At 40.8% G+C, this 21,446-nt stretch overlaps 1 protein-coding gene across 2 annotated transcripts in view; it reads right to left on the bottom strand.

Moving 5' to 3' along the window:
- Window positions 1-21,446, bottom strand: part of ADARB2 (adenosine deaminase RNA specific B2 (inactive)) — a 394,803-nt gene that overhangs the window by 16,339 nt on the left and 357,018 nt on the right. For both annotated transcript variants that reach the window (XM_060782551.2, XM_060782553.2), the window contains exons 8-9: window positions 16,563-16,731; window positions 939-1,120 (exon numbers count right to left, since the gene is read on the bottom strand). In XM_060782551.2, coding sequence (XP_060638534.2) covers window positions 939-1,120; window positions 16,563-16,731 — 351 coding nt within the window. The remainder of the gene's footprint in view (window positions 1-938; window positions 1,121-16,562; window positions 16,732-21,446) is intronic.

Raw genomic sequence — 21,446 nt, 5'->3', positions numbered from 1 at the left:
AACCCAACCCCAAAACCCCACAAAAAACCAAAGGGATTTTGGCCTGTATCAATAGGAGTATAGTGTCTAGATCCAGGGAAGTCATGCTACCCGTCTATTCTGCCTTGGCCAGACCACACCTGGAATACTGTATCCAATTCTGGGCTCAGCAAATGAAGGGAGATGTTGACAAGCTGGAATGTGTCCAGAGGAGGGTGACTAAAATGATCAAGGGCCTGGAGAACAAGCCCTATGAGGAGCGGCTTAAAGAGCAGGGCATGTTTAGCCTGCAGAAGAGAAGGCTGAGAGGAGACATGATGGCCATGTATACATTAGTGAGGGTAAGTCATATGGAGGAGGGAGCTAGCTTGTTTTTTGCCGCCCTATAGACTAGGACGCGAAACAATGGCTTCAAACTACAGGAAAGGAGACTCCACCTGAACATTAGGAAGAACTTACTAATTGTGAGAGCTGTTCAGTAGTGGAACTCTCTGCCCTAGAGTGTGGTGGAGGCTTCTTCTTTGGAGGCTTTTAAACAGAGGCTGATGGCCATCTGTCGGGGTGCTTTGAATGCGATTTTCCTGCTTCTTGGCAGGGGGTTGGACTTGACGGCCCATTAGGTCTTTTCCAACTCTATGATTCCATTCTATGATTCTATAAATCGTACCATCAATGGATCAGAAATGTTTTAACATGGGAAGGAGGGAGTGGGATAAGGTCTTATGTCTAGGGTGGAATGGACTCCATGCGCCTCCCCTCTCTAATAACTTGAAGCCATCTAGATGTAAAGTTATGTACAGCATTGAGGAAGAATTGAATTAATTTACTGAAGTCGGATGCATCATCTTCAATACTGTCCAGTTCAAACAAGAAGGAAGACAAGCATTTTATTAGGTTTTTGCAGGAACACTAGCAAGGGCTGGCAGTGAGTTTATATTTCTGAGCAAGTATGTGCTTACCGCTTAGGAGCAGCTGATTCCGCCGGTATGAGGCTGGCAGTGGACCAACATCTTCTAGTCTATGGCTCATTACCCGTGAAAGGTGACCAGTGTGAGAGAGGCTTCCCACAATAATGCTATGCAAATACACCGGCTCGATGAAGTAGCTAAGGAGAGCACCTTGCAACCCGAGAACGTTCCACCTGAGAAAGAAATTCAACATTGAGAGAGGCATTTGTCAAGGAAGGAAATGACAAATGAGGAGAATTATGGAGTCCCATGAGCAGAAGGAATGGAACATGCTAAGGGAAAGCAAATGGAGCTGGTCTCCCCATAGAACCGATGGAGCAGGCCACCACTTAGGTGCATGACATGTACAATATTGCATGGAAATCTTAGATCAGTTGGTGGAATACAGTCACCCCATGGTAGCAAAACAAACCTTGCAGAAGTCAGTAGGCATGATCTAGCCATGGACAACTGCTTTTAAGTCCCATTTGATTTCACTTGCCAAGCAGTAAATGCACATACACAACTTAGTCTTCCACTGAAACCAAAGAAATGCAAACTTAATACTTATCTATCATTGCATTGCGTGTACTGTGTGGAGGACTAAGCTACCAGACCTTAATATCCTTAATAATTGTGCAAGGCACTCTGTGTGTGCAATATTCTCAGTCAACCAGTAGCCATTTTTAGTTAAAACACAGCTGTGGATATGCATTTTTCTGCCAAGTCCTTACCTTGGCCTTACCCTCAGTTCTGCTAGCATAGTTCACCAGGATTATTATGGTCAGGGCAATACAGTAATTACAATTTCTTACTCTTGCTCTTAAAAGGGATTCTCCTTCTTTTATTTGATTTGACTTTTTTATTTTCACATATTTCACGTCAAAATTAAGCATCAATAGGAAGAAAGACAAGATCACAGGGAGGAAAAGAGTTTGGGTGGAATAAAGCTCATAAATGTCCATTACTCATCCTTCAATGTCCTTAAGTCCAAAATGAAATCAGAGAGAAAAGGGGGTAGGGAACTTGGGGATGGGAAGTGCGAGCGGAGGAAGGGAGAGAAACATTCAGATAAAGCAATATAGGATATTACCAAAAATATAAAATAATACGAATAGAAAAGGTGCATATATAAAAGAAAAGAGAAAACAATAATAAAAATGAAAGGTGTGTTGACTTCCAGTTGTTTTCATCTTGTTGTTATAGGAGCCCCTGGTGGTGCAATGGGTTAAACCCTTGTGCTGGCAGGTCACAGGTTTGAATCTGGGGACAGCGAGGATGAGCTCCCTCTGCCAGCTCTAGCTCTCCATATGGGTACATGAGAGAAGCCTCCCAAAAGGATGGTAAAACACCAAAACATCTGGGCATCCCCTGGGCAACATTCACCAGAAGCGACTTGCAGTCCCCTGGGCAACATCACACCAACATCACACCAGAAGCTACTTGCAATTTCTCAAGTCGCTCCTGACATGAAAAAAAAATTATCTTCTTTTTACTTTCTCTCTTTCTTTTCCTCTCACATGAATTTTAATATCTACAGTTTTTTTAATTTTAATAATAATTTGTACATTCAAATTAGCATTTTCATATCTTCTTGCGTCAAATAATCTTTAGATAAAGTCCAGTCTTTATTTAAGGAAATCAGAAGACGCTTACTTCTTGGGAGGAGAGCAATGTCCAGTCTCGATAAAATCGTAAAGAGTAGAGACATCACACTGGCAACAAAGATCCGCCTAGTCAAAGCCATGGTCTTCCCTGTAGTCACCTATGGATGTGAGAGCTGGACCTTAGGGAAGGCTGAGCGAAGGAAGATAGATGCTTTTGAGCTGTGGTGTTGGAGGAAACTGCTGAGAGTGCCTTGGACTGCAAGAAGATCCAACCAGTCCATCCTCCAGGAAATAAAGCCCGGCTGCTCACTGGAGGGAAGGATACTAGAGACAAAGCTGAAGTACTTTGGCCTCATCATGAGGAGACAGCAAAGCCTGGAGAAGACAATTATGCTGGGGAAAGTGGGACGAGGGGAAGAGGGGCCGACCAAGGGCAAGATGGATGGATGGCATCCTTGAAGTGACTGGACTGACCTTGAAGGAGCTGGGGGTGGTGACGGCCGACAGGGAGCTCTGGCGTGGGCTGGTCCATGAGGTCACGAAGAGTCGGAGATGACTGAACGAATGAACAACAAAGTCCAGTCTGTTTTCTTCTTTGCGGTAACTTAGAAGTTCTTCAATTGATATGTTTGATTATCCATGTTCATAATGTCTACAATCTTTAGTAACCATTCTTCTGTTGTGGGGATTTCCTTGGTCTTACATTTTATTTGCGTACATTATTCCTGCTGCTGTAGTGAAGTAGTTAAATAAAATATTCTCTAGAACATGGCCATATAGCCCGGAAAAACCTACAACAACCCAGTGATTCTGGCCATGAAAGCCTTCAACAATACAAAATATCTTTGTTTTTGTCCCATTTTATATCTGTTATTCCCAACAAAAAGTACTCAGGTTTCATCTAATTCAGTCTTGAAACATGCTTAACTGCATTGGGCCTTAGTTTCTTGGTGCTGGTGTTGATCCTTCAGACCCTAAGCAGTTTGGGTGCATGGTATCTTAGTGAATGTGATTTTCCAGCATATCAATGTTTGCAGGCGAGACTCCACTCTTGAGCTTCCCCTTGCTTTTGTTGCAGGGCCTTTGCCAGCAGCAGCACCTTCTATGGGGAATGCTTTCCTCTATTACTACCTCTCTACAAGCTTTGAGCAAGCAGGTTAAAGTTTTGTATTTTGTCAGATTTTCATTCGATATAAATAAGGGAACTCTAAGAGCATGATATTCCTCCCAAAGAGCTTAGCCCAGATATACATAATGCATGGCCCTATCCTTGAACAGCACTCCTTAAGAAATGCTTTAGCACAATATTTGCCTTTTGCAAGCTTAGTGCTTCATGAGCCAATATATGCGACATTTTAGAAAAGGTTAGAGATATTTTGCTATTTAAGGCAGCATCCAGTGGTTGCCATGCTTTAAAAAAATGCATTCCAAGTGCAAATCTGTACCAGCAGGAAGTGTTATGTAGCTAATTTCTTACATCATTGTTCTTTTCATTAATTAACATTTCTCAACCGTTAGTGCAATAATTGCGATGCCTCTGTGCTGTACGTCTCTTCCCATGATTAATAAGGAGCCATTATACTTCCCTTTCCTGAAGCAGTCAATTAACGCGAAATACTTTCCATTAATTACCGAATGTTTAAAACCAGCATGCCGTACCTGGAGAGCAATCTGCTCATGGAACCTGTGACAAAAATGGCTTTCAGAAGTTCTTTTAAAATATTATTCCACGTGTGTACACATGCACACACATACACAACCACAGCCATACACCCAAGGAGCAAACCACAGGCAATTTAGCTGGCTGTATTAATTTGCTTCAGAAGCAAGGCCTGCGAATGAGAAACATCTTTTAATCTCATGGAAGACAAGGCAGCCATCTGGCTGCTGAGGATTTCGGAGTGAGACTGCCCCTCTCTTCCTCTCTAAACGCAGGTCATTAAAGTAATGTGTTCATCCTACATAAAACTCAAATGGAAGATAAAAGGTAATATTTATATACAAACAATTTAGTCCCACCATTTAAACAGCCATTGGTTTTATGAAACATTTGCTTTCCTCTATCAGATTTGCATATCCTCATTTGGGGGTTTGCATATGTATAGGTGTGTGGTCATTTCTGAGCAATGCTCACCAGGTATCTCTCTGTCTGACTGCCTATCTAATTTAGTGGTAGACCTTATTGCACTGAAAACAACAAAAAATTAAGAGAAAAAAACAGTGTAAGATAGTTTATAATGTATTTGATAAGTGTAAGATAGTTTATAATGTATTTGATAAGTAAGTAAAATAACCAGAAAACAATATTTATTTATTTATTTACAACATTTTTATCCCGCCTATTTCAGCCTGAAGGCAGCTCAGGGCGGTGTATATATCAGCAACAATTAGATGCCATATAGAATACATATATCAATAAAGACAATTAAAACACACCATAAATGCATATAAAATCCATAAGAAATATAAAACTATAAGAATCCATAAAAAACCCTGTGTCTACCAATCCAAATTCCTCATCCGTTTACATAGTCTTAGCCATTCCATGTTCGTATTACGATTTTGTATTAACTGGTTACACTGCAGCTCCAAATGCTTGCTCAAAGAGCCAGGTTTTCACTCATTTTTGAAAGGTCAGGAGGGAGGGGGCCAATCTAATACTCCTGGGAAGGGAGTTCCACAGCCGAGGGGCCACCACCGAGAAGGCCCTGTCTCGTTCCCACCAAGCGCACCTGTGAGGCAGGCGGGATCGAGAACAGGGCCTCCTCAGATGATCTCAATTTCCTAGACGGTTCATAGGGAGAGATAGGTTTGGATAGGCAAGCTGGGCTGGAAGTGTTTAGGGCTTTATAGGCCAAAGCTGGCACTTTGAATTGTGCCAGTAGCAAACTGTTTGCTTCTGTTTAGAAAAAAAGTGACCAATCTTAACATCATTTCTGATATCAATTTGAAAGCATTCGCTTTTCTTAGTTTACTGAATTAGAAGACATTGGTGTTCTACCTAGAAATAATGTGGCCATAGCATAATAAATTGAATTTGGTTATATAAAAGCATCACACAGAACAATGAAGGCAATGTGGAAAGAGGACATGACCCTTAGGGCCCTTCTACACATCCATATAACCCAAAATATCAAGGCACGCAATCTCACAATATTTGCTTTGAACGGGGATATATGCTAGTGTGGGCTCAGATAACCCAGAGCCCTTCCACACAGCCCTATATCCAAGAATATTAAGGCAGAAAATCCCACAGTATCTGCTTTGAACTGGGTTATCTGAGTCCACACTCAGATAATGTGGGATTTTCCTGCCTTTATATTCTGGGATATAGGGCTGTGTGGAAGAGCCCTGGGTTATCTGAGCCCACATTACCACATATCCCAGTTCAAAGCAGATAGTTTGAGATTTCCTGCTTTGATATTCTGGGTGATATGGCTGTGTGGAAGGGCCCTTAGGTTTCATTTGTAATCTAACCTGACTGACAATGCCATTGTGGAATGTGTTGTTGAAGGTTTTCATGGCTGGAATCACTGGGTTGCTGTGAAATTTCTAGGTTGTATGGCCAGCTGAGGAGACTTCTAACCAAGGTGAAAGAAGAAAGTGCAAAAGCTGAGTTGCAGCTAAACATCAAAAAACCAAGATTATGGCAAAAAGATTGATTGATAACTGGCAAATAGAGGGAGAAAACATGGAGGCAGCGACAGACTTTGTATTTCTAGGTGCAAAGATTACTGTAGACACATACTGCAGTCAGGAAATCAGAAGACATTTACTTCTTGGGAGGAGAGCAGTGACCAATCTCGATAAAATAATGAAGAGTAGAGACATCACACTGGCAATGAAGATCCGCATAGTCAAGGTGATGGTATTCCCCATAGTAACCTATGGATGTGAGAGCTGGACCATAAGGAAGGCTGAGCAAAGGAAGATAGACACTTTTGAACTGTGGTGTTGGAGGAAAATTCTGAGAGTGCCTTGGACCGTGAGAAGATCCAACCAGTTCATACTCCAGGAAATAAAGCCCAACTGCTCATTGGAGGGAAGGATAGTAGAGGCAAAGATGAAGTACTTTGGCCACAGAATGAGAAGACAGGAAAGCTTGGAGAAGACAATGATGCTGGGGAAAATGGAAGGAAAAAGGAAGAGGGTCAAACCAAGGGCAAGATGGATGGATGGTATCCTTGAAGTGACTGGCTTGACTCTAAAGGAGCTGTGGGTGGTGACGGCTGACAGGGAGCTCTGGTGTGGGCTGGCCCATGAGGTCATGAAGAGTCGGAAGCAACTGAATGAATAAACAACAATTGCCATGTTCAAGAAGCATTCACTCCTGATGTTTCACCCACATCTATGGTAGGCATCCTTAGAGGTTGTGAGGGTTGCTGGAAACTACACAAGTGAGGTTTATGTATCTGTGGAATTTCCAGGGTGGGAACATGGCTATACAGTCCGGAAAATTCATAGCAACCAAATGCCATTGTTGCTTGAAAGAAGGTGTCTATTATTTTTTTTTAAAAAAAAGTACTTGAGTTATGGTGCTGTGCATTGAAATCCATCCTGGTCCCTCCAATCCTCATTTACCAGGCAGCGGTATTAGGTCTCAATAGACGTAGGGAACAAAACTGAGTTGAAGGAATACCTCATGGCTCGTTAGGAACATAAATATTAAGGGTGATGCTAATTTCTGAAGCACTACTAAAAGAATCCTCCACCTTGTGAGACTGTAGAGCAGAACAGACAACTTCACATCTTTATGCTTGTCTGCAATATCCTGCCTCATGTACAGAGGAAGAATTGCTTCAGGCTACAGACAATGCGGTTGCTGTTGCCCTTTTTTTTTTGTTGTGTCGGGAGCAACTTGAGAAACTGCAAGTCACTTCTGGTATGAGAGAATAGGCCGTCTGCAAGGACGTTGCCCAAGGGATGCCCGGATGATTTGATGTTTTATCATCCTTGGGGGAGGCTTCTCTCATGTCCCCGCATGAGGAGCTGGAGCTGACAGAGGGAGCTCATCCGCGCTCTCCCCGAATTCGAATCTGCGACCTGTCGGTCTTCAGTTCTGCTGGCACAAGGGTTTAACCCACTGCACCACCGGGGGCTCCATGCCCATTTTTGGTCAAAAGACATTTAACTGCTTGTGCTCCTTCTATTTTTATCAGTTTTATTTATGCAATGCTTTTGAAACAAAATAAATAAATACATTTCTGAAGGAGGTGGCCTGTTTGGGCATGTGATTCTGCTGCTTCCTCTATAATAGCACTTTCAAAAATTAACATCAGTTATGCAGACTAAATCCACTGTTACATTCTGGGCTCTCAATATATCAAAGTGACTTGTCTTGGGGAAGACGAATGATGAATTATTTGACGTTTTCTTCTAATTGTGCAAGACTTTTAAAATGCTCCTTCCAAGGACACGTTTGCTGCTTAAACAACTTACCATTTTTATCACTTTTATCATCAAGGGAAAACTGACATATGAAAGGAGAGTTGGATGTGGAGCTAAGTTCAACTGAAATGTGTGGATTCAAGTCCCATTATCTCTGCTGAATCCAGTGGGTAGGCTTAGGGTCCAAGGCCTTTGGCTTAAATCACACTGTGGACTGGGCTGTTAGTCTATAGATTTTTCTCTAAGTATCTTTAGACCTCCCCTAATATCTTCCTGTGAAAATCAATAGGAGCGATTCTCAACTCTCTCTTTGTTTTGAATATCAGGAGGGAAGAACAGCTATTCTGAGCTAAGAACAAAACACATGCCTTTTCTGTCCACTGCTATTACTTCAATTTTTATTGCACAAGGATGGTAGAAATCCTTTGCTTTTGGTACAGGTAATTCTTACCTAAATAGATGTGCTCCCATCTGTCAATAACTGAAATGCCAGAAATGATATTGAAGGAACCTAGCTTTCCACTCACTAGATGACATTAAGGAGAAAAATAAAATCTGATAAAGGCAGTGTTCAGCTCAGCTTCTGACATGAGGAGTATGACGCACTCTCTTTGGTACTGAACAAAACTAGCTTCTCTGTGAGCCCTTCCATACAGCCCTATATCCTAGAATATCAAGGCAGAAAATCCCACAATATCTGCTTTGAACTGGATTATCTGAGTCCACACTCAGATAATGTGGGATTTTCTGCCTTGATATTCTGGGATAGAGGCTGTGTGGAAGGACCCTGTGGTGACTTCCAGCAATATTAGGAGAAACTAGGTTTTCTTTATAATCTCCTCCCCTCTCTTCATAAATCACCCATACTGGGTTTCAGAAGCACTATCAAATTGGCTCCATCTAAATCCTCCATCTCTACCATTCCAATGAAGTTTACTCTGGTTTTAAAATAATAAGCTGACCTACATTTCTAAAGAGAACTTGGAAATGTTACTATCTTTGACTAATCTCAGAATCCCTTGGCTAACATGGTGACTAGACATTAAGGCCCAGATTTTTTTCAGGAATGGTAGTTCATGAAAGCGAGTTCCCGGTGACGCAGTGGGTTAAAGTGCTGAGCTGCTGAACTTGTTGACCAAAAGGTCACCGTTTCGAACCTGGGGAGTGGGGTGAGCTCCTGCTGTCAGCCCCAGCTTCTGCCAACCTAGCAGTTTGAAAACACGCAAATGTGAGTAGATCAATAGGTACTGTTCTGGTGTGAAGGTAAGAGCACTCCATGCAGTCATGCCGGCCACATGACCTTGGAGGTGTCTACGGACAACGCTGGCTCTTCGGCTTAGAAATGGAGATGAGCACCACCCCCCAGAGTCGGACATGACTGGACTTAATGTCAGGGGAAAACCTCTACTTTTACTAGTTCATGAAAATAATGGCTAGTATCACAACTAAAGTGAAGTATTTCAATCAACAGTTGATTTGTGAGTCAACATATAGGTAAATCCCATTGCTTCCATGGGTCTACTATAGTCAAGGGTATCAACAGGTCAGTGACTCCAAGTTCTGATCCTGAGAAAATTCAGAACTAACTGAGCAAAATGCCATGGAGGAGAAAGGGACACAACCAAACAGTATAACCCAGGCATGGGCAAACTTTGGCCCTTCAGGTGTTTTGGACTTCAACTCCCACAATTTCTAACAGCTGGTAGGCTGCACTGAATTGCTACACTGACCCTTTTTTTTTGAAAGGGGGTAGATGTGGTGATGGTGGGTATAGCCCATGCATGGGCAAACTTTGGCCCTTCAGGCGTTTTGGGCTTCAACTCCTATAATTCCTAACAGCGTACCGGCTGTGGACTGGGCTGTTAGTCTATTGATTTTTCTCTAAGTATCTTTAGACCTCCGGCTGCCAGAAATTTGGGGGTTAAAGTCCAAAACACCTGGAGGGCTAAAGTTTGCCCATGCCTGATAGAACCCCTGCTCTGCAAAAAGTAGTCCCGAAGTCCAGGCCTTGGCATCACTGGTTGGAAGAATGTCAGGAAGCCAAAGTGGGCAAGATATTTGTCCAAGACCCAGAGAACCAAAAGTTTGCATTTTATTATTATTATTACTATTATTATTATTATTAAAAAAAAAACATTAACATGTTGGGAGCTTTTTGGATGTTTTGTTGTGCCTTTGATTAGACAGTTTCACCAGAGTATTATCTTGACTGTCGTGCCCTCCTATTGGTTCCTCGTAATTTTTGCTAAAGGTATGCCTTAATCCCTGTACATTTGATCTCCACACTTTCCATTGGCTCCTTTTAGGAATTATTGCACTCATTGAGCCTGAACTCAGCTATGACTTTGATCTCAGCCACATTGTTTTATGATGTTGTTTATGATTGTGTTATGTTTTTAAATTATTTTTATTTGATTGATTTTAATGTGTTTCAGTTTTTATCTGTAATTTTTGGGCTTGTTCCCTTTGTAAGCCACCCCGAGTCCCCTTGGGGAGAAGGTGACGGGGTATTAAAAATAAAGGTATTATTATTATAATTATTATTCTTCACTGGACCTAAATGAACCACATGAGCATTACAGCTCAAGCCAGGAAACACAATACAGTCATCCACCACGTTAGACATTTACATTGCATTCAGCCATATTTATGTCTTCTACCATAGATCCCAAATTCAAAGTGTTGCTTATTCTGGGTTTTTCAGGCTGTGTCTAACATTTTTCTGCCTTTAGCAAGAAGTGGGCCGTGAAACCTTCATGCTTTGCACTGCTGGAGCCAAGAACTGACATCCGCTCCCTTGGATGCTGAGCTGCATAGACCCCTGAAATGAGTGCAACTTACATGGGAATGGAGCTGGGCTGCCTGTTGCAAACCTTCGTAAGTTTCATGTGCATTTGTCATAAGCTTTTCTTGTTTACTCTGCCAGAGAATCATGCAGACAATTATCCAAGCTTCCTCCTGGATTTTCACGCAATAAGGGTTGTTATTTATGGTAGTCCATACTCTCCAGAACACCTGCTGTTTTTCTAGTTATATGACAAATCGGCTGCTATTGGTTTGGAAACTGGAACTGCTGCATTAAGGGCTGATCTGTAGTTTAGATAATGGATGGTTCATATTTTTGTATCTGATAGTTAGAGGCGAAGACCAAATCCCAATTGATGTAGAAAGGGGTTAAATAAGAGTCGGATTATTGTAAATTGACTTGTTTCACATGCACTGATTGTATTTGGTTAAAGAGCTAGCAGCGTTAATTGATTTCCACTTCCATTAATATGTAGCTTTTCAATTGGCTTGGTTTTCAAAGCTGCAGAATCCAGGATAAAATGTACCACAACAAACAGAAGGGATCCCGACAGTCTGTCACTAAAATGCTTTTTTCTCTTTTTCTTTTGCAGGCAGTTCATTTTTCCTTACCTCACTCTGGACAGCACAATTGAACTGTAGTTTGAAGAGACCCCCATGGTCCATCAGCTTAGCCTCCTGCCATGTAGGCATGACACACCCAAGTGAGGGCCATCCAAACTCTGATTTAAAACCTTTAGAAAACAAGATTCCACCACACATTGAGGCATTCTATTCCACTGCTGAACAGCTCTTATTGTTCGGAAGTTCTTCCTAATGTTTAGGTGGAATCTCTTTTTCTGTAGCTCGAATTGAATATTTGAATCCATTGTGATAAAACAGTGGTTCTCAAACTGTGCTCCTCCAGGCATTTTGGACTTTAGCTTCCAGAAATCCCAGCAAGCTTACCAGTTGTTTGGAATTGTGGGAGCTGAAGTCCAAAACATCTGGAGGAGGACAGTTTGAGAACCACTGTGATAAAGCATTTCTTCTTTTATGCAAAAGCTTTTTCAGAGGTGGTATGAAGGCAGAAGAAGATACCTTTCTGGGCTAGAAGGATGTATTCTGGATCCCACAAATTCCATTTTAGGTTGCACCATCATTAGATTTGTCACAGCCACCAAATTTGATGTTGCCACGATCAACCTGAAAATTAGCATTATTTGTAGTGGATCTCTGCCATCAGGAAGATGTTAGATCCTCCTGCTACACCATATAGCTCTCTAGGAACACATTCCTAGGCATCTGTGAAAATACCAATCTGTGCTGTTTTGCCAGATCTCACCAGGAATACTCTGTCACATTCTGAGCTCTGCTATTCAAGAAGAACACTGGCAAGCTGAAATATGTCCTGTGGAGAATGATAAAGGGTCTACTGACCAAGTCCTATGAGGAATGGGTTAGGGAGTTGGGCGAGCTCAGCATGGAGAAGACAAGATTGAGAAGTGATATGATTTCTGGTTGTTGTTAATATTTGCCATCAAGTCAGCTTCACCTTATGGGGGCACTGCACAATAAAAATAGTCTATATTGCTTCCGTTCAAATAATTACCAGGGTTTACCCTGTTAAGTTTCCAAGATCAAACAGGATCTAGTGTCTCTGATCTTGGAAACCAAGCAGGGTAGTTCTTGGATGGGAGATTGCCAACAAATACCTGTTATCAACAGCCCTGCTTAGGTCTGTGACTTCCTTGACTGAATCAACCAATCACTGTTTTCCACTTTACCAGCCATTATTGTCCTTCCCAGTAGAAAATTCACAGGTTCCCAGTGTAGATTCTTATTCTGGTAATGGTGCGCTATGTCTATGAGCTGCCATTTTGAATTTATTTGATTGCTGTTCAGGAAGACTCCACAAAGGGAAATTAAAACCATATTTTGTAAACACCTGCTTTTGTTGCTAGCTCAGAAATCACTGACATAGAAGGGGTCCCACCAGACAGAACTGGGCCAATATCCCCTTCAACCCTGGAGCTGGTCCCATGGAAAAGCTAGTCATTTTTGGAAGCAGATGTTCTTTCAGCTCTGGAGATGTCAGTGGCCGCAGAGAATTGCCTGTCAACACACTTTAACTGTGATTAAACCTTTAGCACACAAAAAAGTTGTTGAATGACAGAAGTTGCAGAATGTCTTGAATGATAATAGCAGATTGATGAAACTGCTTATTTTGCTTATAAATACCTTACAAGCAAGGAAATACAATAACAGCTGTTGGATAAATTATTCACTCTGCATTATTCACTTGGCTCTTGTAATTCTCTCCAATACACCAAAAAACAGCTACTTTGGTAAGTCATGAAAAATGTGTGCTTTTGAAGTTTTCACAATGACCACAGTTATAGTTAAATGTAACATTCCCAAGCAATGTTCACATATACATTGGGGTCCCCACACTATGTATAACACTTTTCACACCACCAATGCAATTATTCAGTTTGGATTTTTATAGACATTTGTAAGACCCATAAACCAGCTCTATGTCAGGATTGTTACTCTGGATTCCACAGCTGCATAAAGTTGTTTACAACAGATATTAAGACTTCTAGTTACTCATAGTGTAACAGTCAAATAACCACTAAAGCAAACCAGTTTGTTCCCAACTATAAGGATGAATAACATCTACAATTTTCTTTTAATCGTGGGAGAAATGGAACATTTCCATGGATCTATGAATGACCGTAGCATGGCAGATTCTCAAACTTCTAATACTACTAATTGGTTTAGCACAAAAAACCTTTCCGGGTATTTTTTTTTTGTGCAAAAATGCTGGCAACACTAAAATTCAGGAAAGACAATCATGATGCTTTGGACTAGCCCCAGTCAACTTCACGAATTGTCAGTCACAAACATCTGGAGAGCACAAGGAAGGTTGTCCTATTTATTATGGCAAAGAGGTGGAAAACTCAACACAGAGATAATTCCCCAAATATCTAGTTCTAACTTGTACTAAATTGAAAACAAAGTCTGTGGCAGGAAATATAGAGTGAAAGAGAATCAGGAAGAGACTGAATCTGTTTTTAGCTTTGACCTAAGTGTAGAAGGATTCTCATGGAAGGAGGCCTCGCAGAGATATCTCTAAAAGGGATTGCCGATGAAAATCTCACATGCTTTCTATTCGTTCTTTGACAACATAGGAAGAGCAGTCTAAAATACCTAGCACACTTTCATATTAATGTGTAATTAATAAGTAATATCGTCAACAATTAGCATACTTTGAACATCAAAACAAGAGTTTCTCTTTTGATGCTGGAAACAGAGACCCTGACAACATGTCACATTATTGTGGCGTTGTGGAGGAGTGTAAGGAGTCTTGAAATAATCCAGACTGAGCTGGTGTGGATAAAATCAGATTCATTTGGAAGAAATAATATTAGCTTTGGACACTATATTGCAATTGATTTTCCCATCAAGATTAAAATATAATACTGGTTTCTGGATGTATATTTAATTTATTATCTATTGACATTCAGAAAATCAGAGGCAGCCAGAGACTGAAGCTTTAATTTATTTAGTCATTCTCTGCCTTAGATTTGATTTTGAAAGTTTGATCATACTCAGGTGCAACAGGGAAATGCTGTTGGAGACTTTTATCTTACGTCTTCGAGACAATCTGCTACTGGAAGATTTGATCCAATGTTACTCTGAGACTATTTCATTACATGTGTCAGATTATTTTGGTGTATTGCCATTGGACTCTCTTATTATTCCTACAATTAGATCAAATGTGCAAAAACTCATTTTGATTGTATAGTACTATTGACTGCAACACGGCCACCCAGGTAAACTAAGACCAAAAAGTAGCATTTTTCTGCTATTGTATAAACAGCGGAAAATCCCACTACCCCTTCTATAAACATTGCTATTATCTTGCATAGAGTGGCTTAAGACATGAAGATGCATAAACTTCCTGAATAGCTTTATTTAGTTTTCCTTAACCATTTCTTTACTAGTCACCCTTCATCTCAAGCTTTAAAACCCTAAATTGCATCAAATATATATTAAAAGTTGCTCATCAACCACCTTCAAATTTGGATAGTAAGCAGAAACAAGTTTTTAAAAAATCATGTCAGAAGTGACATGAGAACATACGGCAGGTCGCTTCTGGTGTGAGAGAATTCGCTGTCTATAGAGATGTTGCCCAGGGGATGCCCTGGTGCGTTACCATCCTGCTGGGAGGGTTCTCTTGTGTCCCTGCAAGCTAAAACTAACAGACAGCAGCTCACCCTGTCTCAGGGATTCAAACCAGCAAATTTCAGGTCAGCAACCCAACCTTCAAGTCAGCAGTTCAGCCAACACAAGGGTTTAACCCATTACGCCACTGCAGCTCAATGGGTTAAAGAAACAAGTATTATCATATTTTTATTGAAATCATTCCATGCAAAATAACAACTCTCTCTCTCTTTTGCACACACACAACACATGGATCGACTTTTCCCCAGCTAACTAGGGAACCAGAGTGTGGTGGCACTAATGGCAATGCAGGTGGGAGAAGCATGGCAGCTCTATCTGGTTTGACGCCATGTCAAGGGCCCAGACCTTCCTCCCCTACATGATTGGAGTGTGAAATCTTGAGGAAAGAGCAGGAAGGGACTTGGTGATGGGCAGAGATGTGACAGCAGACAGTGACCATCCTTCACTTCCTATCCATCTCACTGCCCGCCTATCTGTGCCCAGCTGCCTGGCACACTGTTGCCAATCTTTCCCCCACTTCTCTCTCTGAGCCCTTCCTTGTGCATCTTTTTGGGAAAGCAAGGCATCTGTGGCCATCATTGCTGCTGTTGGCTCCCTTTCATAACCCGGCCAGCAGCCCTGACAGACCAGGAGGGGATGCAAAGGACAGCACCTCATTCCCACGGTACTGGAATGGACAAATGGCAGAGGCACTCATACATACGAATGGTTGATTAGCAAAAAAGTGTGAAATCAACTTTTGCATCTCTGGCATTATTCCTTCTATTTGAATTGCTACATCCTTCAAGGTGCAATTTATAAATTGGTCACTGCTATTCTCGTGCAGTTGTCTGCAGAGGAGTAACTCTGAAGTGCCGAATATCCTGAACTGGACTGGCAGAAGATTTGAAAGTGTCTGAGAGGTCTCTTCAAATTAAGGGAGACTTTTTTTCATGTCAGAAGCGACTTGAGAAACTGCAAGTCGCTTTTGGTGTGAGAGAATTGGCAGCCTGCAAGGACATTGCCCAGGGGACACCTTGATGTTTGATGTTTAACCATCCTTGTGGGAGGCTTCTCTCATGTCCCCGCATGGGGAGTTGAAGCTGACAGAGGGAGCTCAACCCACTCTTCCTGGATTCAAACTGCTGACCTATCAATCAGCAGTCCTGCCTGTGGGATGTATTGTTCTTTAGTTGAACAAAAAGAGTTAGTAAAATGTGGCCTTTCAGAAAATGTTGGACCAAAACTCTTATCTTTCTTGATCACTGTACATGCTAGATAGACCTGATGGAAATTGGAATTATGAAGTTTTCCTGCAATTTATCTATATAAGCAATTGCTTTACTGTGTTATATCACCATAGTTCTAAATCTTACTAGAGATCTTTTGTTCAGATCCAATCTCTGCAAGATGTATTAGAATCAAGCCCCATTGGATCCATACAAGCAGAGATTATAAATCTGTTACATTCTGTTCTTTGGCTTGCAAAGATATAATTTCATTTTCAGACTGTTCGTGTTTTCTTAGGTCATAATTTATTTCTCTACTAGGAAACAAAGCCTTTTGTAATATGATTAATATTTTCCATATCTTTTGCCACTTGTTTTATACTTCCATTATATGTTACCTGGAAATTTTGTCTGTGCAGGACATTGTGACAAGCTGCTCCCCCAGTAACACGCCATCCCATGTCTGGACTGCACTGGGACATCGAGCTGGGATGGTTCCTTCCCCAGATTCAATCTTCGTTCGAAGATGCCCACGGTACTTCCTCACTATGTGCTTGATGCTGTTCACTGGGTTGAAAAGATAGAGAAAAAACCAAGATAAACAAAAAAAGATAATAAAAATATGTATCACCAAAGTGGAACTATAATGTACCAAGAGTGAATGGAAGGCAAATGTTAGTATGCCTCAATCCCCCCTATTTTTATGGCAGATGGCAAATGAAGAGTATCATGCTGTGCTTGTTTGCCGGTGATTAAGATCCACTAAAGTTGGTAGGATTTACTTCTGAGTATATATTGCATTGAAAACATATGAATGCTTACCAAGGAGTAAAATTTGTTTAAATTAGCAATACCTCTGTAAAAATTTCATGTGATTAACCTACATTGGGGTTTTTTTTTTGCAGTCTTCTCCTATATGTTGCTATATATCTATATAAATAAAAATGTAATGTTCATTTGTGGGATTAACATAACTCAAAAACCACGGGATGAATCACCGCCAAATTTGGCCACAAGACACCTATTAACCCAAGGAGTGACCATCACTAAAAAAAAATGATTTTGTTATTTTGGAGTTGTAGTTGCTGGGATTTATAGTTAACCTACAATCAATGAGCATTCTGAACTCCATTAACTTTGGATATGAACCAAACTTGGTACACAGATCTCCCGTGACTAACAGAAAACGCTAGAAGGGTTTAGTGGGCATTGACCTTGAGTTTTGGAGTTGTAGTTCATCTACATAAGTGGTTCTCAACCTGGGGTCCCCAGATGTTTTTGGCCTACAACTCCCAGAAATCCCAGCCAGTTTACCAGCTGTTAGGATTTCTGGGAGTTGAAGGCCAAAAACATCTGGGGACCCCAGATTGAGAACCACTGATCTACATCCAGAGAGCACTGTGGACTCAAACAATGGTGGATCTGGACCAAACTTGGCATGAATATTCCAAATATGAACACAGATGGAGATTGGGGGAAATAGACCTTGACATTTGGGAGTTGTAGTTCCTGGGATTTATAGTTCACCTACAATCAAAGAGCATTCTGAACCCCACTGACAGAATTGGGGGAAACTTCCCACAAAGCACCCCCATGACCAACTGAAAATACTTAAGTGTTGTTTTCTGGGTACTTTTCCCAGTTACCTTTGGAAGTATTCAGAAATATTTTGATTGGAAATATTTAAAATGTTAACACATTTTCTTATCAACTCTAAGGTTTTGAGAATGGTGAAGAGTAACCAAGCAATGAGCAGTGCAACAAATAACATAGTGCTGTCAAGTTAATTTATGGTGTGGATTGTTTTAACTTGAATATCGTCAATAGTTTTAAATAGGAACAAAAATGCAAAATTCTTAAAAATAGCAAATAGTATTATAATCTCTTTTCAACATATACAGTTATAGTTTTCCAGTTTTTTTCCTTTTCATGTTTACATTTAACACACAGGTAGCAAGGAAAGGACCAGCAGTGAGATCTCATAGTCCCATCTCTGCTTCTACACGTGCAAAGGTGAGGAGCCTGGAGGCAAATCAGGATTAGACTAGCCTCACTAATTGACTTCAAGCAGGTAATGAAGAAGAAGGCCTTGGCATATAACCACAGCATCTCAGCAGTGTAAGAGAAAGTTCCTTTTCCCTTTAGTTTTGTGAGTTCCAGACCACAGATCTAAAATGTATTGATCAGCACCAGTATCTTGAGCTAGTTTCAGAAAAAGATCAGCAAGCAATGTTTTTTGTTGAACACAGTGGCAAGTCGTATTCCCTGGTGCCAGTCAATATTTTATGCAATGCCTATTGCCCAGCTCTATATACAGGCAGTGGCTGAGTTACAAACATTCAACTAACAAACAACTCACAGTTAAGAATGGAGGTGAGACAACAGGAAGTGAGAGAAATCTGCCTCTTGAAAGGGAAAATCACTCCTGAAAGAGTTATCATGGGGAAAAGGTCCCTCCACTGAAGCTTTCTCAATAACCCTTGTTTTGACAACAAGCCAATGTTTACAAAATCACAGAGACAGAAAGGAAGGTGAAATCTTCTGAATAGGAGCACAGACAACAACAACAACAACAAAAACCACAGTGGTGCTATCCCTTCCCTATGTTATCCAAATCCTATGACTGGAGTTACACTTAAAACATGTACCTGTCCAGACTTATATACACATTCAGCTTAAGAACAAACCTATGAAGTTTGTAACTTGGAGAGCACCTGTATTCAAAATCAGTCCCTGGAAAAACAAAATGTAAAAGTCTAAATGCTTCTATGTAGGCTTTGTTTAACCAACAGAAGTTACAAATTGAAGCTACCTTGAAGGCACTAAGCAACTATCAATGCTTCCCATTCTATCTGCTATCTAGACAGATTTTTTTCCTTGGCTTCAACTTGGTTGCCATTGTTAAGATGTATTTTCTAAGACCCATTAACAAGAAGTATAACAGCTGATTGACTCTGGCTGATGCTAAAAGATTATTTACAAAAGAAAACAGCGATGGAAACAATAATAGTTTTAGAATCCTGGGATTTGTAAGAAAAGCAAAGCAGAGAAATGGAGAAAAAGTAGTATCAGTTCCCACCTATTAACTGCTTTGTCAGTTCCTAGTTATTTGTTCACCATCTCCTCCTGAGGTTTACTTTAAACAATTGTTATGTATCATTTAGTTAACATACAAAACAGACTGAATGTTCAAAGTGCATGATAGATGCTTGGAGTCTCCTTTGTGGAGAGAAAAAGTGTGGGGTATAAATAAATATAATAAACACAACAATAATACTAATAATAATCATCAATGTATCTGTTATTACAATAATATTGTGGGTTGGATGGGCATTTCTGCACAATACAGCTGAGCAATGTAGAGTGGACCTTTTCACACTTACATTTTTTCGGTGGTGGTGATGGAGTTTTTAGACTTCACTGAAAAGAAAAACGGGTTCCCCTAAAACTGTGGAGACCAAAATCCACTGATTGTGGTAATGTGAAAGTATCTAAATTAACTCAAATACACATATCAACAAAACACAGAGCTGCCACATTCACATTAAGCAGAAACAATTGGTTCTTCTCTTGAAGTATGAAAAAAAAAACCTTCGTGTAAGAATAGTCCTTGAATGACAATAATGTCCTATTCTTTATTGCATACGAGTAGACTCCAGTAGTCACAATAGGTGTCCTATTCCCTTAGTTACACATGAGTCGACTCCAACCTGCAACCGACTCACAAGAGCCTTTGTCAGACAGTTGGGTTCATTAATTTAAAAAGGCTCATCTATCAATAAAAAGGCTCAACTTTTGAGGTAAGTAATTCACCAACAATGTTCTTGAGAGGTGGATCAGCTAGTCTTTGTTGGTCAGTATACTCTGCAAAGTGTTTTATTCTGTAGCGAGTATGGGTTGGATGGGCATTTCTGCACAATATAGCTGAGCAATGTAGAGTGGACCTCTTCACACTTATATTTTTTTCGGTGGTGGTGGTGGTGATGGGGTTTTTTAGACTTCAGCCATAGAGCCCGATGCCTCCCATCAGACCCCAGAGTTCTACTTCTGTTACTGTTACAAATCTGTTTTTTGGTCAACTTTAGATTTGGTTTGGTTATTTGGGGTGCTGATTCAGAAAATTGCATTGGATAGACTACATCAGCTCTAGTTTCTGATAAAGAACATATTTCATCCAGTAGTTGCCATCTGCTCGCACACATAAAACCTAATCTAATAAGCTTCAGCAGTATGAATGAGTTTTGCAAGAACAGTCACTCTTGTTGCAACAGTGAAATAACAATGAGGCCACAGACCATATTTTAGTTCTTGCAGACCACCGGTGGTCCATGAACCACAGGTTGGGAACCACTGCACTAGAGCATGGATCCGCTTTAAATTGGTTGCTGCCTCCTGCAGAATGATGGGGTTTGTAGTTTAGGGGAGGGGCCTTTAAACTGCTCAGCTCCCAGGAAATCCTAGCTATCTTATCAGCTGTTAGGAATTGTGGGAGTTGAAGTCCAAAACATCTGGAGGAACACAGTTTGAGGAACTCTGTCCTAGTGTGATGAGGCACTTAATATCTTTCAGTGATATCAATGCTGGGACACTGAAGTGTTAGCAAAATTTACTCTTTTGGGCTATAAATCCCAGAATCACCCAGGCTTTATAACTAGTTACTATGAGGTCAAAAAGATATTTTTTTAAAGTTCTGTAGGTGGATGTTTTGTCTGAATAGGACTATTATGGACAAAGCCCCATTTGTTGACTGTCTTGATGCTCTCTCTGTATAGCTGGTGTATCAGACTTCTTGTGGATTTTTTGGGCTGCAATCCAATCCACTTCTCTTTAGAAATAAGACTGAAGTTAAAAACTACCTTTTACTTAGACATATAGCAGAGGTGGGAATTGTGCAGCCCTCTGGATGTTCCCTGCATTCATCATCAGAGGCTATGCTAGCTACGGATGCCGGGACTTGCAGTTCTACAACAGCTAGAGGATTACAGAATTTCCACCCTAGTTTTAGGACTGTACATCTCGCTTTCCTTTTTGTGTGTCCTGGTCCATCACTGCTAGATGTGCAAAATTTGTCCTGGAAAAGGCAAACTGCTTATTTGTTTGGGGTTAGCTCTGCAATAACTGTAGAGTCATTGTGGTATAGTGGTTTGAGAGCTCGACTAGGAGTCTGGAAAACTGAAGTTCAAACTTCACTAAGCCATGGAAACCCACTGGGAGACCTTGGACAAGTCATACTCTCTCAGACTGAAGACGGCAATGGCAAATCCCCTCTGAACAAATCTTGC

The sequence above is a fragment of the Anolis sagrei genome, chromosome 6, assembly GCF_037176765.1.
Source record: "Anolis sagrei isolate rAnoSag1 chromosome 6, rAnoSag1.mat, whole genome shotgun sequence".
Classification (NCBI taxonomy): Eukaryota; Metazoa; Chordata; class Lepidosauria; order Squamata; family Dactyloidae; genus Anolis; species Anolis sagrei.
This window is presented reverse-complemented; position numbering and strand designations above follow the sequence as displayed.